Genomic DNA, 17,809 nt, shown 5'->3' with positions numbered 1-17,809 from the left:
CAACTCGAGCCTACCACCACGGTAGCACTCACCCGCCAGTCTACCACCACGGTAGCGCCGGCTCCAGCACACCCAGCTGCCCTGGTCTCAGCCAGATCCCTTCGTATCCTATTCTCAGCTCTGGATATGCATGACTACTCAGATGCATGCATGAGCACACTCAATCACTCAAGTACTGGTATATGTAATCGATCCTAGACCCAGGCTACAGCTAAACGTCCTCACATGGATGCAACCGCTCACGTAGGGGTCGATGAAACTTGCCTTCGCTTGCGTACGCGTCGTCGGCGGCGGCTTCCTGCTCGTGGTACGGGTCTTCTGGCTCCTTGGCAGGCTCCTCCTCGGTCACTCCGTGATCTATGAGCGAAAACGACACAACCGGCAAACAAACACAAGCAAGCAAAAAGCTCAAATGGAGACGAAAATAGGAGGAATAGATAGTATATGATTTGAGGAGAGTTAAGGAAAAAGAGTTATGTGAAGAGGAGTTGATATGAAGGAGATATTGAGTTTACAGTATTGGTTGGTAGAATGATTTGGATTAAGTGCTCACGGCCTGGTGGGTGTTTTGGGCCTTTGTTGTGGAGTTAATGGTCGGGGGAGCTGCCTGCCATCTCACCTTGGCGCGGAACAGCTCGAGGAAGAGGGTCAACTGTTGGAGCTTCGTCTCGTGAGTGAGCTGGGCTCGGGAGGAGTGGTTCAGCTGGTGGAGCGAAGCGGCTCGGCGTGCTTGGGCTGGTGACGGGGCTCGTCACGGCCTTGCTCCTTTTATAGGCGAGGAGAGCAGCAGCGGCGTCGCGCAAGGACGGGCGACGGCGTGGGCTGCGGTAGCTCGTCGTCAACGCGAACAGTGGCAGCACTGAAGGCGTGAGCGCCGAGGCGGCAAAGCCGGCGAGGGCGCTGCAGCGGCGTGGGTGAGGTGGGGACGCGGGAGTGGGCGGCACGGCATGATGCCGGCGGCAGTACGCGGTCCCGTCGTGGGGACGGTGTGTCGCGCGTGCGCGCGCGAGAGCGAGCGGATGAGGCGGTTCAGCGGGAAAAATATCGGCCGGCACTGTGCGTGGCGACCCCGATTTTTAGGGAGGTGAGTGCTGCCATGACGGGTCTTTTCAAGGTCAATGGTGTGGGTATTCTGTGGCTTCCAGGGAATGATGAAGTTATGGCAAAGGAGGTAGGCGCTGTCATGATTGTCTGGGAATTATGGCATGGTACGGTGACTTGAGAGGCTTTTATGGAAAGAGACGAGATGATTTTTGTCGTGGGTGCAAGCATGCGTATGCTGGTTACTGGAGGGAACGAATGTACTAACGCAAGGCAAGAGTATAAAATAGTTTACCTAGTAGTTATGTAATACCTCGTATAACGTTAGTATTATTTTACGTTACTAGTTTAATTGCAACATAAGTTTTATTTTAGTGATTGAGGCAGCCCTACTAAGTTGAGGACCTACACCAACTCAATTCAGAGTCGGTCAGCTTCTAGTTACTTAGTATACTGGGTCCTTTTGACGGCAGAGCCGCCTTTTGCTTCCGGGAGGCAGAGCCTGCCAACAGATGAAGCTGGCTTCCGGGTGGCAGAGCCAACCTTCGATGAAGCCCAGACCCTTTTGTGATCCCGGGTGGCAGAGCCAACCTTCGATGGATCACAACTTATACACTAAGTACTTAAATTTAACCGGGAGACTAACACTTATAAAGACGCTTACCTTATTGAAGCAACAAAGGAACACACCTAGCACACTCTACCTATGCTCACTTCTACCATGCCCTTGGATGTGTGTGGGATGGAGTGGAGTAGTATGGCATGGCAATGGGTGGCACCCTCCTTATATAGGCACTCATACCCTCTTGGATGAGTGACACTTGTCACAATCTAGGAAGCTCCCTACAAATATTTAAGTTCCCTACAAATATCTAATTCTAAAAAATTCTAAATTTTACCATGACAAGAAAATATCCAAGCTTCTTGTCTTCTTATGATTCTTGTAGAACATTCTAGAACCTTGTCATGGTGAACAAAATTATGCTATGGTTTATCCTTATTTTTATAGAACCTTCTAGAAGTTTGCATTATAAATTTCAACACTCCCTCTTAAGTGTGATGAAAACTGGGATGTTACACCGCCTCTCCCGCGCGCACCTACGCCTCCGTCTCCTCTGCGCCGCTTTTGCGTCCTGCTTTGGCTCTTCCCAGACATGCTCGCCCGTGGTGCGCGCCCGAGTCCTTCCCCTTCCGCCTCTCAGGTGAGCAATAGTGCAGTCTTAAATCGAGTAATCACCTATTTTCCATGTACTGCTGTACCAACTACCAAGCATGCGGGAAGGTGCCCCTACTTGTTTGCTGTAATTTTCATGTCCAGGGATTGGATATTTGGATGACTCCATTCTAGGTCCTGAACTCCTGATCATTTTGCATGTTTCTGGATCTGTATATATAACAAGTTATTTTCCTTAAACCATTTCGTTGAAACGTAATTTGTATTGGAAAAAATTGTGTTTTGTCTGAACATAATTCGCCCTGAAACAAATGTTACAAATTCCAATTCAACTCAAAATGCTGTCCTCCGATATGTTTCCTTATACGCCGTACTGCTTCTTGCTCTTTATTTCTTTGTGCTCCTTGCACGGTATGCTGTCCAGCAAGTTTTCCTTGCACCGCATCCAGCCTCTCTAGGAAATTTTTTCAGGAGGCAATGCTGCATGTCAGCATGTGCACGTGGTTGTTGTGAAAACTGTAACTATGGGTCCATGACACATCAAATGATCAAATCCTCTAGCCAAAGCGCCTGCACATCAAGAATTTAATTTGTGTTGTGTTCTTGCATTTGTAACGCAACGCCCCGTTTCTCTTTGTAGCTTGTATTGTATGCATGCATCCAGAGCTGATCCTGTCACCTTGTTCTGCATAACACAGAAATGTAACATGAATTTGGTTGATAAAACCTGAAACGTTCATTAACTTGGTGCCTTTGTTCACTCAATCCATCTTAAGCCAAATATTTTGGGATGCTGGTTTTAGAGAGAAAGCCTTGTTCTGATCAAAGTGTAAAGAAAAATTGGACTTTTTTAACACATGAAAAGTTACCACCCTCTTCTAAATGTTTTTCCACTAAAACTGTGGGTGAAAGGAATGCTATTAGGTTAATGAAGTTGATCATAGGATTACACATTCCATTTGCAGTACATGAATGATGATTCTTTCTGTAGCTACATGCATGTATAACTTAATAATAACTTGTATGATGATATAACATGAAGCTCATCTTACCCTGTTTTTGTATCATTGGCTGTGCAGCTTGGTCCAAAGGCTGAGGGTGTCAGCAAGCCTGTGAGTCCAATGACCTTTGCTTTTCCACTTTCTCGTAGGAACGATATGTGCTGCATAGTATGTTCTGATGTCTATTTACAGTGGATGAAGGACCAGATTGTGCCCAAAGGCATGCCAATCTATTAGGCTATTTCTGGTTGTTTTGTATTTACCTTTTATTTTTCTTGTTTTATGTACTTATTTTGCTTTGATCCTGTTTGTGTGAAGCAATAATATTAGGGCTTTGCTTTTTTTCAACAGTCTTGTGCATGGAATGAAGCCTGTATCTGGTTTATTGTTTTTAAATTGTAATGAATGTGTAATCTATTTAGTTTCTAGCTCTGCAAAATTTCTTCTTTGTCATTTTGCTAATGGTACATAGACATGATACCTGACAGCTCTGCTAAGAGAGAAGATGTCATGATGTATGTGCACACAAAACTTATTTCTCTTGCTATTCGATAACGTTCATCACTAACAAATTTGGTTCTATAACATTTTCATACCGCGTTATCAATGTATAATTGTATTCTGACACCCTTTCTGTATGTGAATAAACAGGTTTTCATGATGTTGTGCTGTTAAGAGGATCTGCCCTGGAAGAGCATTTGCGAAGTGAAAGTGACCACTAGCTGAACTGTGAAATTGACAAGTGAACCTTGAAGAATGACTTGTAAGGTAGGCCTTCCTGCAGGGGAGTCTAAATAAATTTATATGCATGCTTTTGTACAAATAACATGTTTCTATGTAGCTAATGCATTTCATGTGAACGCTTGCATAGCCTGACATTGAGCTAGTGCAGTGTAAGGAAAATAATCACCATATATTTGAACTCGCACAAATTTAGGCCTTCATACTCATGTGCTGTAAATTTTGTGTGTAGAGAGTGGATAGCTTAAGTTAGGTCTGATAATTGCTTAGTTATTGGGTCTGGATCTATGATAAAGCATGCTGCATATTTGATTTTGTTAAACTTCAATCACAATTCAAAATGCTCTCATCCATTTTGTTTGTGTTCTTTAGGTTGTACATTTTTTCTACTTGTTCGCATTGTCTTTGTACTCCTGTTTGTTTGTGCAGAAAGCAGAATAGGATATTGCATAATGCATGTTCTTCTTTGAGGCTTCTTATAGCACCCAGCCTCTATAGGTAAAAAAGGACAGAAGGTAGAAATATAGCATGACTTTGGTTAACTATAAACCAGCATTAAGTTTGTGCATATACTCAATCTATCTTAACACAATATGTCAAAACGCTCGTTCTGGAGAAGAGTGTTATTGCGATTTGCGAATGTGTAAATCCAGAGCTCTTTAACATTTGAACTAGATAAATTAACATCCAAATGAAGTTTTTAACTAAAACTGTTGATGCAATTAATGCTGACAGATTTTAAAACGTGTATAAAGATGTGCACATCGATTTTCCAGTACATAAACGGTGGATTGGCACACAATAGATTAGTTAGTACTATAATGATGTTTATACATTACAAATATAAAAAGAGTGGCATAACAGATATTTATCTTGCGAGATCTACATCCAACACTAGTTTGGCTGCCTCCATGCCCTGATATCCCATCTCATCTGAAGGGACCGGAACTGATGGACCTCCATAAAAATAATGTGGTCGAATAGAATGAGTTTTTGTGACTAGTTGCGTCTGGAGTCTTCTCAATATCTGTAGTCGCTCTGCAACTTCCTTCATCGTTGGCCTCTCATCTCCTTTTGGGCTCAGGCAGTGCATGACAAGTTCAGCTAGTTTCTCAAGCACCACCATAACTTTATCATCTACTATTTCAGTGTCAAGCAAATCCTGGAGCTTATTCTGGTGAAACATATTTATGAAAGTATGCGATAGTGCTTTCTTTTCATTCGAGGTATCAGTGTATAAAGCCTTCTTTCTTGTCATCAGCTCTAAAAGAACAACCCCAAAGCTGTATACATCACTTTTGTCAGTTAGATGGTGACTGACCAAAGATTCAGGGTCAAGATAGCCAAGAGTTCCCTGGATAAGCATAATGAAATCATTTTTATCCATGGACTTAAGTGCTGATGCTCCAAAATCTGACACTTTTGCATTGTATTCATCATCCAAGAGTATATTGAGGGATTTGACATCCCCGTGTAGGATTGCACGAGAAGTTGATGAATGAATGTAGGCAAGAGCTTCTGCTGACTGTGTAGCAATCTTCAGTCTGATATCCAAGGGGGCCTGTGATCTGCTCTCATTGCCATGAAGGAACTCAAAGAGGGTACCATTGGAAATGAACTCATACACCAACATCGGCACATCTACCTCCAAGCAGCATCCCAGTAGCCTCACAATGTTCCTATGGTTAATTTGTGACAAGATTATTATCTCATTTACAAATTCTTCTCTGCGGTTAGTGTCTATTACTTTGGACTTTTTAATGGCAACTTCTTTGTTATCATCTAAAGTTCCTCTGTAGACCATTCCATGGCCACCACATCCAAGGACATTATCTTCACTAAAGTTGTCTGTGGCTTTCTTTATCTCTTTTTCTGAAAGTATGATAACAGTGTCAACTTGCCTTGATCTCATCTCATCATATAATCTCAGACCTCCATTTTGTTTAAAATAATCATCCTTCTCCTTCATGTGCTTCCTTCTTTGTAATTTTATAACAAATATGCATGTCAAAGACACCACTACAACTGCACAAATGCTGAGACCTGCGAAATGGTTTTTGAGATTATTCATGACTTTAATTCCCTGGAACGGTTCTTTGTAAGGACCAAGTATATTCTCTGGTGTCATACTTACCTATTACCACTTGTTCAGTTTGGCCAAGCACAGGTCGGCATCCAGAATTTGTGCCATCTGATATTTTTCCCATCCTGCATATGCATGTATATCCTCCTGGTTTATTGCGACATACTCCATTTTTACATGGATATGATTCCTTATACTTTGCATCCAACTTATGCAGCTTGCACTCGTCTATATCTGAAGAGTTTTCAAATGGAGTAACATATATTAAAATATATGAAGAAAAAGATCAAAACAGGGAACTACTTCAATATATTATGCATGCTTAAAAAATGTTGAACAGGTAACAAAATAAATTTTCCAATGTGGAAGATGGTTGTTATATGTCTGTTAAGCCACTAAGGTTGTTCCTGCAGATAATCTTTATTTCCAAATCCTAATTTTGCAGCTAGTTCCTTTGAATAGATACTTAACCTTGGCAGCCTTCGTGAAGATAAGGATTGCCCTCATAACCTTGGTTGCAGTTGCACAGGTAGCCTGGCCCATTGCTTGCATTCACACAATAGCTGTTTGAACTGACACAGGCATAATCTGTATGTGCTTCTGCCCCATCTTTTGGACATGAGCCGTCCCTTATGGCCCAGTCTGCAACCACAGGAACACCTCTTCCGGCTCTTTTCTTTATGAATGTAAGGTGCCCCGCAAGGTCCTCTGTGCTGAAGTTGTACCACCCAACCTCGACAAGCATCGCATAGAAGCACGGGTTGAATTTCCACACACTGCTCTGGTTGGGCAGTACCGCTGCAAAATCAGTGAGATTGGGGGATATTGCGGTCTCACAGCATCCCAACCCAGCGCATGGTGCGTTTTCAGATGTGCTGTTGAGTCCTTGGCAGTAAGAGTAGCAGCCAGCCACATACTGGTCAGAGTCAGAGTTGTTGTGCATGTAGCCACCAATGAGCCCTAGGGTGTTGCAGCCGATGACCGTGAAGTGGTTCCGGGTGGTAGAGGGGATGAATGGCGTACTGTTCAGGTTGAATCCACTGGGGTGGATATCTGATGTGATGGTGTCTGATGTGAAGCAGGTGTAGCTGACATCGTTGTAAACACGCATCATGCCATGCTCCAGGGAGATGTCGAGGACCTCTACAGATGTTGTAATGTCACCAACCATAGGTCGGGATGGCTGGAAGGTATTGTTGCAGGTCACAATGAAGTAGGGGTTCCGGCTGCTCGCGGCACAGTGATCACCGATGCCGAAGGGGTAAGGGATGGTCACGTTGCCACACTTGTCGGGACAGCCCGGCTTTGATACAGCAAGCTCAGATAAGGTGCCTGATCCCTCTTTCACCAGGATGAAGATGATGAGCACCCAGAAGATCAATGCTTCTTCCATGGCTGGAGAGGTATGGTCACGCTCTACGGTACTGCCTTGCGCTCTTTCTAACTACCTAGCTAAAGCCTGTGCTCTCTTATGTTTCGTTGTTGTGGTGTGAGTTTGCATCCTCTACTGTGCTAGATTTTTTATATGGAAGAGTTGCAGCTCAGAATTCCTTTTTAGATGATGAACAAAAAATAATGCTATGGACAGGACTGTTTTGACTTATCAGTGTGACATGGACACCGGTGCAGGTGTCAATGTCAGACTCGTTTGTGTGTCTATGTTTTGGCAGAATTTTTGGGGATACACTCTGCGGGTGTCAATGTCAGACTCATTTGTGTGTCTATGTTTTGGCAGAATTTTTGGGGATACACTCGTTTGGTTTTTTAAGTCGCTGTCGCATCGAATGCTCGGATGTCAATTCTAATGTTCAGATGTCAATTTAATATAAAAATAATTGCATAAGTTGCTAGCTTAACTCTAGACGAATCTATTAAGTATAATTAATGCACAATTAGTGGTTACTGTAGCAATTAGTGGTCAAATTATGGGCTAATTAGGCTTAATAGATTCGTCTCGTGATTAAGTCGCGACTTATGAAATTAGTTTGGTAATAAGTCTATATTTAGTACTCCTAATTGGTGTTTAAACATGCGATGTAAGTCGGCAAAGAAAATAGGACACGGGTGCTGGAGCCTTTGAAGTTTGAACTGACTTCTACATGTTGTGATTTACCAGTCAAAGTTGAAAAGGCGTGATATATGAAAATCAAATGTTGAGTGATTGCTTTTCAATTAGGAAGTTTCTCTCAGATTGCGAAAGGGTGTTCTCCTCGGCAACTTGTTCTTGTACTTTTGTTGGATACGGAGGGGTCATGTGCCAGCCAAAGTAGCAATCGTTTTATGTCTCATTCTCTGAGTTGTATCTAGCCATTATGGTCGCTTGCTTTGCTGGGTCTTCTTCCATAGTCACAATCAGATTCTAGAAGAGATAAATGCTATAGTGGATCAGCTTGACGGGAAAGATTCGGACGGCAAGAAATTTGCAAATGGAAGGGCCAGAAGGCGAAGGAGGTTGAGGATACTGGCTTCAAGCTTTGGTACACGGGAGCAACTCCGGGTAGGAATGGTGTAGGCATCTTGATTGATAGGAGCCTTAAGGATGGAGTCGTAGAGGTTAGAAGACAAGGCGACCGGATTATCCTAATCCGGTTGGTAGTTGGAGATTCGGTTTTGAATGTGATCAGTGTCTATGCCCCTCAGGTAGGCCTTAGTGAGAGCACCAAGATGCAGTTCTGGGAAGATCTAGATAGCATGGTTAATACCGTGCCTACCAGCGAGAAACTCTTTATAGGAGGAGATCTCAACGGCCATGTGGGTGCGACTAATGTAGGGTTCGAGCGAGTGCACGGGGGTTTTGGGTACGGTAGCAGGAGTCAAGAGGGGGAGGATGTGTTGAACTTCGCGTTAGCCTACGACTTGTTGATAGCGAATACCGTGTTTAAGAAGAGGGAATCCCATCTTGTGACGTTTCGTAGTGGACAACACTCGAGCCAGATCGACTTTATCCTTGCTAGGAGGGAGGATAGACGTGATTGCTTAGATTGTAAGGTGATACCTGGGGAGTGTGTTGTCCCTCAACACAAGCTTGTGGTGGCGGACTTTCGTCTTCGGGTACGTGTCCACCGGGACAAATGTGCCAAGATTGCGAGAACAAAGTGGTGGAAGCTTAGAGGGGAAGCGGCACAAGCGTTTAAGGAAAGGATGCTAGGTGAGGGGCCTTGGGAAGAAGGAGAAGCCGCAGATGACATGTGGCTAAAGATGGCAATATGTGTTCGGAAGGTGGCCTCAGAGGTGTTTGGCGTGAGTAGGGGAGGCAAACAGGAGGGGAAAAACACCTGGTGGTGGAATGACGAGGTGCAAATGTCTATTAAGGAGAAGAAGGAGTGTTTCAAGCGCCTCCACCTTGACAAGAGTGCAGCCAACATCGAGGGCTATAAATTAGCGAAGAGGGTTGCAAAGCGAGCTGTGAATGTAGCAAAGGGTAAGGCGTATGATGACCTGTATCAGCGGCTAGTCATGAAAGAAGGGGAGAATGACATTTATAGGATGGCTAGGATCCGCGAGCGGAAGACAAGGGACATCAACCAAATCAAATGCATTAAGGATGGGACAGATCGACTGCTAGTGAAGGATGAGGAGATCATGGATAGATGGAGAGAGTACTTTGACAAGTTGTTTAATGGGGAGAGTGAGGGCCCTACCCTTGAGTTAGATGACTCTTTTGACGATACCAACAGACGTTTTGTGAGGAGAATTCAGGAGGTAGAGATCGGGGAGGCTTTGAAGAGGATGAAGGGAGGTAAATCGATGGGCCCTGATGGTATCCCCATTGAGGTGTGGAGATGCCTAGGAGATAGAGCAATAGTATGGTTAACTAAGCTTTTTAATCTCATTTTTCGGTCAAACAAGATGCCGGAAAAATGGAGGAGAAGTATATTAGTACCTATCTTCAAAAACAAGGGTGATGTTCAAAGTTGTACTAACTACCGTGGGATTAAGCTGATGAGCCATACGATGAAGCTTTGGGAGAGGGTTATCGAGCATCGCCTAAGAAGAGTGACAAATGTGACCCAAAACCAATTTGGGTTCATGCCTGGAAGGTCAACCATGGAGGCGATTTTCTTAATACGACAATTGATGGAGAGATATAGGGAACAGAAGGACTTGCACATGGTCTTCATTGACCTTGAGAAGACATATGACAAAGCACCGAGAAATGTCATGTGGTGGGCCTTGGAGAAGCACAAAGTCCCAACTAAGTACATTACCCTCATTAAGGATATGTACAAGGATGCGACGACGTTTGTCCGGACATGTGATGCCAACACCACTGACTTTCCTATTAATATAGGCCTACACCAGGGGTCAGCATTGAGCCCTTATTTATTTGCTTTAGTGATGGATGAGGTCACAAGGGATATACAAGGTGATATCCCTTGGTGTATGCTCTTTGCTGATGATGTGGTGCTAGTTGACGAGAGTAGGGCAGGGGTTAATAGGAAGTTAGAGCTGTGGAGACGCACGTTAGAGTCGAAAGAGTTCAGACTTAGTAGGACCAAGATCGAGTACATGATGTGCGATTTCAGCGCGACTAGGCATGAGGGGGGAGACGTTAGTCTAGATGGACAAGTGGTGGTCCAGAAGGATACTTTTCGGTATTTAGGATCGGTGCTACAAAAGGATGGCGACATTGATGAAGATGTTAGGCATAGAATTTCAGCTGGCTGGTTGAAATGGCGGCAAGCTTCTGGCATCCTTTGTGACAAGAGGGTGCCACAAAAGCTAAAAGACAAATTTTATAGGACAGCAATTCGTACGGCGATGCTATACGGTGCTGAATGTTGGCCTACAAAAAGGCGACATGTCCAGCAACTGAGTGTAGCAGAGATGCGGATGTTGCGGTGGTTTTGCGGGCACACAAGGAGGGATAGAGTCCGGAACGAAGTTATTCGGGATAGGGTCGGAGTGGCACCAATTGAGGAGAAACTTACCCAGCATCGGCTGAGATGGTTTGGACATGTCCAACGAAGGCCTCCTGAGGCGCCGGTGCGTAATGGGGTTCTTGAGCGGGTCGATAATGTAAAGAGGGGTAGATGTAGACCTAAACTGACGTGGGATGAGTCGGTTAAGAGAGACCTTAAGGATTGGAATATCTCTAAAGAGATAGCTTTGGATAGAAGCGCTTGGAGACTAGCTATCAATGTGCCTGAACTTTGAACTTATTTCTTTCGGGTTTCATCTCTAGTCTACCCCAACTTGCTTGGGAAAAAGACTATGTCGTTGTTGTTGTGTTGTTGTATTGTATCAGTCACGTGTTCTGACCAATGGACCTCTTTTGTCTTTTCCGCAGTAAAGGATCATATATGCATTCAACTGCTTGGAGGAACATATACGCAATGGAATCCAGTACCATATTTCCACGAATTTGGGAGTGTCTTCATCACGTCGACGATCATGTGTTTGGGTTCATCTGCTTAGTGGAAGCAGTCAAAGTGGATCATACAGAGGAGCAAAGAACTCAAAAGAAGCATGCAGTCAATATATTAGCTGAACTCAAAAGAAGCATGCTGATCATGCTGGTCATCATTCCCGAATCCATGTACACTTGCTTCAGTGTCCAACACCAAACAGCCTTTTTGTTTGCTGCTACTTTGCTGTTCAGAAATAATGAGGCCTCAGAAGCCCGTGATGCAACCTCCCACCTAAATATTGCTGCACAAACAGCTGAGCAAATTCTACCTTGTGGAGTGTGTCTCCATTGAGAACGGCAGGCGGCTGATCAGGAGCTCAGGGGAGCCAGGGGCTGCTGGAGGCGTGCCCCAATGCGGTCGCTTTATGTATCCTTTGAAGACCTTCTCCCTAGGGTATGATGCGGAAAGGGACCTAAAGCTTAAAAACTGCCGGGTCCGATGCTTCAGCCTGCCTCAAGAAGTAACAAGTGGTTTCCTCAATAGGGATCCAGCGGCATTTTGGTTGTGAAATGCTAAAATTAATAGATAAGTAACTATGTTTTCATTCGGGTGTGACTTTTGCTTCTATGTTTTAGTTTGGTGTAATCTCAAAAATATGTTTTCTTTTGGTGGATCTGGTGTTGATGTGTGTTGCGCGTTTGTATGTCTTTCACTCACTCAGTTGTTAATGTGTCGCTTTTTAAATTCAATGTGTAATCTCTAGTTGTTTAAACTCAGGTATGAATGCATGTGTTGCTTTTCTATGTTTTAATTTAGTAATGTGTATCTCAACTTCGACATTCTGTGAAACTCAGGTATGAATGCATGTGTTGCTTTTCTATGTTTTAATTTAGTAATGTGTATCTCAACTTCGACATTCTGTGAATCCCTTGCTATGATTTTTATTCATCGTACAGTTTGTGAAAACAAAGGCAACTACAGAAGAGCGAGGCTCCCTAACTCTAGCTAGTAGGGATGTAAATGGTACGGATATTTTCCGACCGTATTCGAATTCGATCCGGTCTGGAGGGGTTTTTATCCGTCCGTATACGATTCCGAGTATCTAATATCCGTAACCGATCCGTATCCGAATGTTCAAAAGTTACATTTTTATGATGTCGATATCTATTACAATCTTATTCGATAAAAACTAACACTATTCGTATCCGACTCCATATTCGAATACAAATATGAAAATAAATATGATATTAGTAATATTCGTCCGTATCCGATCCGTTTACATCCCTGCTAACTAGTGTTGGAATTATGGGCTTGGCCCATTTATTCTATTCAATGCATTAAAAGAATTCAAAGCCCACTATTAAATGCTAGGAAATCAATTGCTTAATTCGGAATTGAGGAGGATCTCAACCGACTTAAAGGGTGGACCCTATGTACACCACTTGTGAAGCCGGTAAAAGGAGATCGGTGAACCACGTGCGCTCGCCTCGCCGGGCCAGGCCGGACCGAGGCCATGGGCGTTGGCGCGGCGCGGCCGGACGTGACCTGCGGTGCAAGCATTAAATTAGAGACAATAAAATGTTGACATTTACAGGTGAATGATGACACAGAATAAAATCTTTGCGGATAATGAGATTCCTGTGATTCAAATGCACCAATCTGAGGCACCTCCACGTCTAAATAAACCACCCCCTCCTCTACTCATCCTCACACCTTCAGCTCTTGCTTCAGGTATTCCTGCTTAGGAGACCTCTCCCTTCTCCCTCAGTTGCTTTCTGCAGTCTCCATCGTTAGCACTGCGCGCACAGTTCTAGCGAGAGCGGGTCTCCGGAACCTCTGCACGCTGAAGGTCCTGCAAGGGATAGCGGGCAATCAGGTTTTTGGGGAGTGTCTTGACGCGACTACTCGCTCTCTCTCTCTGAACGACTACCTCGGCTACTTCCTGGCGGCGTGATCGTTCGTGGTTCGTGGGACTTCACTGCGAACATCTTCATGCATCGGCATCGTTCGGCTACTTCAAGCAAGGCCAGTCGAATAGAATGTCTATTCCAGCTGGTAACGGCGCACCCGGTGCCTCCGGCACTGGTCCCGCCTTGAGGTACACTCTAAACCTATTCTGGTTTAATATTTTGTTCATGCTTATTAGTGAGAATAATATGAACACAAGCACATATTTTGTTCACACATTATCATTCTTTTATGTCATGAAATTGCTAGTAATATTTGGAATTAAAATATATCAAAAATTACCAAGTTTTCTAACAATCCAAAAACCTGATCTTGTTAATAGGCTTTCGGTATCTAGCTTTGCTGCAACAATCAAACCACCACCTTTTGATGGTTCCAATTACAAACGTTGGCCAGAGCGGCTTATACTATGGTTGACAGTGCTGAGAGTGATGCATGTAAAAGAGGGTAAGCCTGAACAGTTCACTCCAGAGGAAGGGAGTGCGTTCGATGAGGCTGATACCCTCTTTCGAGGCTGCGTCATTAGTGTTCTCGCTGAAAACCTGGTGGATTCTTATGTCCTACTGCCAACTGGCAAAGAATTGTGGGATGTTCTTGAGGCTCAATATGGAGTGTCTGATGCCGGCAGTGAGTTGTATGCGATGGAGCAGTTCCTTGACTATAGGATGGTCGAAGACTGTTCTGTGGTGGAACAGACTCATGAAATACATACTCTGGCAAAAGATCTCAAAAATTGTAGCAAAGAGTCCCTATGTGTGTTACCCGATAAGTTTGTGGCCGGAGGTATTATCTCTAAGCTGCTACATTCTTGGAGAGACTTTGCTACTTCACTAAAACACAAGAGACATGAGTTCACCATAGATGGACTCATTGGGACTCTTGATGTTGAGGAGAAGGCGAGAGCAAAGGACATATGTGGGAAAGGAGTTGTTGGTGCTTCAAGTGCCAATCTTGTTCAGAAGAACCACTCCCACAAGAATAAGAAAAAGCCACCGTTGAACCAACCAAGGACTAAGCAGACAACCACCTTCAAGAAGAAGAAGGGAGCTTGCTATGTGTGCGCTAGTATGGAACACTTTGCTGCAAAGTGTCCGAACCGCAAAGGCAAGGATTCCGCCAACATGGTAATTAGCGAGCCTGGAGGAACATCTGGGTACGGTAATTTATTACCTACAGTTCTTTTAGTTTTTTGTTCACCCGAGTGGTGGGTTGACACTGGTGCTAATATTCATGTTTGTGATGATGCTTCTTTGTTTTCTTCTTACTAGGTCGGCGGAACTTCCTCCTTGCTGATGGGGAACGGATCTCATGCATGTGTTCTTGGTGTTGATACGGTAAATCTGAAGTTTACTTCGGGGAAGACCGTGCAGCTGAAGAACGTGCAGCATGTCCCTACCATCAAGAAGAATCTAGTCAGCGGCTCTCTACTGTGTAGAGATGGTTTTAAATTAGTCTTTGAGTCCAATAAATATATCTTGTCTAAGTTTGGTATTTTTGTTGGAAAAGTTTATGAAAGCGGAGGCTTGTTCCGTCTTTCTTTAACAGATGTTTGTAATAAAGTTGCATACAATATTATTAACATTGATGAAACAAATGTTTGGCATTCGAGACTTTGTCACGTTAATTTTGGTTGTATGATACGCTTAGCTAATTTGAGTTTAATTCCAAAATTTACTTTTGTCAAAAATTCTAAGTGCCAGTGCCATGTATGTGTTGAATCAAAACAAACTCGCAAGCCTCATAAGGCCGCGGAGGTGAGGAGCTTGGCACCCTTAGAATTAATTCATTCCGATTTGTGCGAAATGAATGGAGTGTTGACAAAAGGTGGTAAAAGATATTTCATGACTTTGATTGATGACTGCACTAGATTTTGTTACATCTATTTGTTGAAGTCAAAAGATGAAGCTTTACACTACTTTAAAATCTATAAAGCTGAAGTAAAAAACCAACTTGAGAGAAAGATCAAAAGAGTTATGTCAGATCGTGGTGGCGAGTACTTCTCAAATTTATTCACTTTATTCTGCGAGGAACATGGTATTATTCATGAGAGGACGCCTCCCTATTCACCTCAGACAAATGGGGTTGCCAAAAGAAAGAATCGCACTCTAACGAATTTGATTAACGCCAAGTTAGAGACAGCGGGACTTTCCAAGAAATGGTGGGGTGAGGCTATATTGACTGCATGTCATGTCCTAAACCGTGTTCCTACAAAGAATAAAGAGATAACACCATTCGAGAAATGGGAGAAGAAAATGCCAGCACTTTCATACTTACGTACATGGGGTTGTTTGGCAAAAATGAGTGTGCCAATAACCAAAAAACGTAAGTTTGGATCTAAAACTGTGGATTGTGTCTTTCTAGGTTATACTATTCACAGCATTGGGTATAGATTTTTAATAGTGAAATCTGGAGTACCAGACATGCATGTTGGTACTATAATGGAGTCCAGAGATGCTACATTTTTTGAAAACATTTTTTCCATGAGAGATGGAACAAGCTCATCTAGGCAAGAGTTCATCGAGGATGATAGCTCTGCTGAGCCGGTAGAACACAATGAACCTACACTTGTGGAAAATCCTGAGGAGGATAACAATGATGCTCCGAGAAAGAGCAAGAGACAAAGGACTGTAAAGTCTTTTGGTGATGATTTCATTGTATACCTCATGGATGATACACCCAGAACCATTAAAGAAGCATATTCATCTCCTGATGCTAACTATTAGAAGAAAGCAGTGAGGAGTGAGATGGATTCTATTATGTCTAATGGAACCTGGGAGGTCGTTGAACGTCCTTATGGATGCAAACCAGTTGGATGCAAGTGTGTGTTCAAGAAAAAACTTAGGCCAGATGGTACTATTGAAAAGTATAAGGCTAGGCTTGTGGCCAAGGGTTATACCCAAAAAGAAGGAGAAAATTTCTTTGACATTTATTCACCAGTTTCCCGGTTGACCACGATACGAGTGTTACTTTCCCTGGCAGCCTCTTATGGTCTTCTCGTTCATCAAATGGACGTTAAGACGGCTTTCCTCAATGGAGAGTTGGAAGATGAGATCTATATGGATCAGCCAGATAGGTTTGTATCAAAGGGTCAAGAAGGAATGGTTTGTAAGTTGTTGAAATTTTTATATGGTCTCAAGCAATCGCCTAAGCAGTGGCATGAAAAGTTCGACAGGACTTTGATGTCTGCTGGCTTTGTTGTGAACGAATTTGACAAATATGTGTACTATCACTATGGTAGGGCTGAAGGAGTGATTTTGTGCTTGTATGTGGATGACATACTGATCTTTGGCACTAGCCTTATTGTGATTAAAAAAGTCAAAGACTTTTTATATCAAACTTTTGAAATGAAGGATCCGGGAGAAGCTGATGTTATCCTTAATATAAAGCTGGTAAAAAAACCAATGGTGGGGTGATTCTTACACAGTCTCACTATGTGGAGAAGGTGTTAAGTCACTTTGGTTATAACGACTATAAACCTGTCTCAACACCATATGATGCCAGTTTAATTCTAAGGAAGAACAAAAGGATAATGCGAGATCAGCTGACATATTCTCAGATAATTGGGTCATTGATGTATTTAGCTAGTGCAACAAGACCTGACATCTCGTTTTCTGTAAGCAAACTGAGCTGGTTTGTTTCAAACCCGGGAGATGATCATTGGAAGGCTCTTGAAAGAGTAATGCGCTATCTAAAGAGCACAATGAACTATGGAATTCACTACACCGGGTACCCTAGGGTACTAGAAGGGTATAGTGATTCAAACTAGATTTCTGATGCTGATGAGATAAAGGCCACAAGTGGATATGTGTTTACACTTGGTGGTGGAGCTATTTTCTAGAAGTTTTGTAAGCAGACCATCTTAACAAGGTCAACTATGGAAGCAGAACTCACAGCATTAGATACCGCCACTGTTGAGGCTGAGTGGCTTCGTGAGCTACTTTTGGACTTGCCGATAGTTGAAAAACCGATACCGGCAATTCTAATGAACTGTGACAATTAAACGATAATTGTCAAGGTGAACAGTTCAAAGGATAATATGAAGTCATCAAGATATGTAAAAAGACAATTGAAATCTGTCAGAAAATTGAGAAACTCCGGAGTAATAGTCTTGGACTATGTTCAGACGGCTTAAAATCTGACAGATTAGTTTACAAAGGGTCTTTCACGAAATGTGATAGACAATGTATCTATGGAATTGGGCTTGAAACCCACGCGAGTCATTCTATAGTGGAAACCTATCCTATGTGATCGGAGATCCCGTGAAGTAGGATGGTGAAATAAACTAAAGTCTGACTGAGAGAAGAGAACCTTTGTAAAAAGACTCATTCTGTGTATAAGGTGCATTTCTCTTCTAATCTGTATGACAGGTTGGTTTATACCTTAATGTGTTCCAGATGGTTTCTTTAAAACAAATGAGTTGTTTTCTTGAAACAAAGATGTCCTACAGAAT

The 17,809-nt window shown here is 43.1% G+C and overlaps 1 protein-coding gene and 1 long non-coding RNA gene across 5 annotated transcripts; one reads left to right on the top strand and one right to left on the bottom strand.

Moving 5' to 3' along the window:
• Positions 1 to 2,116: 2,116 nt before the first annotated feature.
• LOC120666937 lies at positions 2,117 to 12,696 on the top strand. 4 transcript variants are annotated; one of them, XR_005671956.1, is made up of 7 exons: positions 2,117 to 2,243; positions 3,295 to 3,327; positions 3,868 to 3,984; positions 7,123 to 7,301; positions 7,392 to 7,443; positions 11,331 to 12,168; positions 12,246 to 12,696. It is a non-coding gene; the product is annotated as an uncharacterized LOC120666937 (long non-coding RNA). The 4 variants fall into 4 exon arrangements; XR_005671955.1 differs by lacking the exon at positions 12,246 to 12,696 and having other exon boundaries at positions 11,331 to 12,206; XR_005671957.1 differs by lacking the exon at positions 12,246 to 12,696 and having other exon boundaries at positions 7,392 to 7,461; positions 11,331 to 12,206.
• On the bottom strand, positions 4,734 to 7,526 carry LOC120666936 (wall-associated receptor kinase 1-like). Its single transcript, XM_039946930.1, has 3 exons — positions 6,512 to 7,526; positions 6,092 to 6,274; positions 4,734 to 6,000 (listed from the first exon to the last, which is right to left on the bottom strand). The coding sequence occupies exons 1-3, from the start codon at positions 7,431 to 7,433 to the stop codon at positions 4,826 to 4,828; spliced, it is 2,280 nt and encodes a 759-aa protein (XP_039802864.1). The 5' UTR covers positions 7,434 to 7,526; the 3' UTR covers positions 4,734 to 4,825.
• Positions 12,697 to 17,809: the final 5,113 nt, after the last annotated feature.

Source organism: Panicum virgatum, chromosome 3N (genome assembly GCF_016808335.1).
Source record: "Panicum virgatum strain AP13 chromosome 3N, P.virgatum_v5, whole genome shotgun sequence".
NCBI lineage: Eukaryota > Viridiplantae > Streptophyta > Magnoliopsida > Poales > Poaceae > Panicum > Panicum virgatum.
The sequence above is the reverse complement of the archived record's forward strand: the minus strand, read 5'-3'. Positions and strand labels throughout refer to the sequence as shown.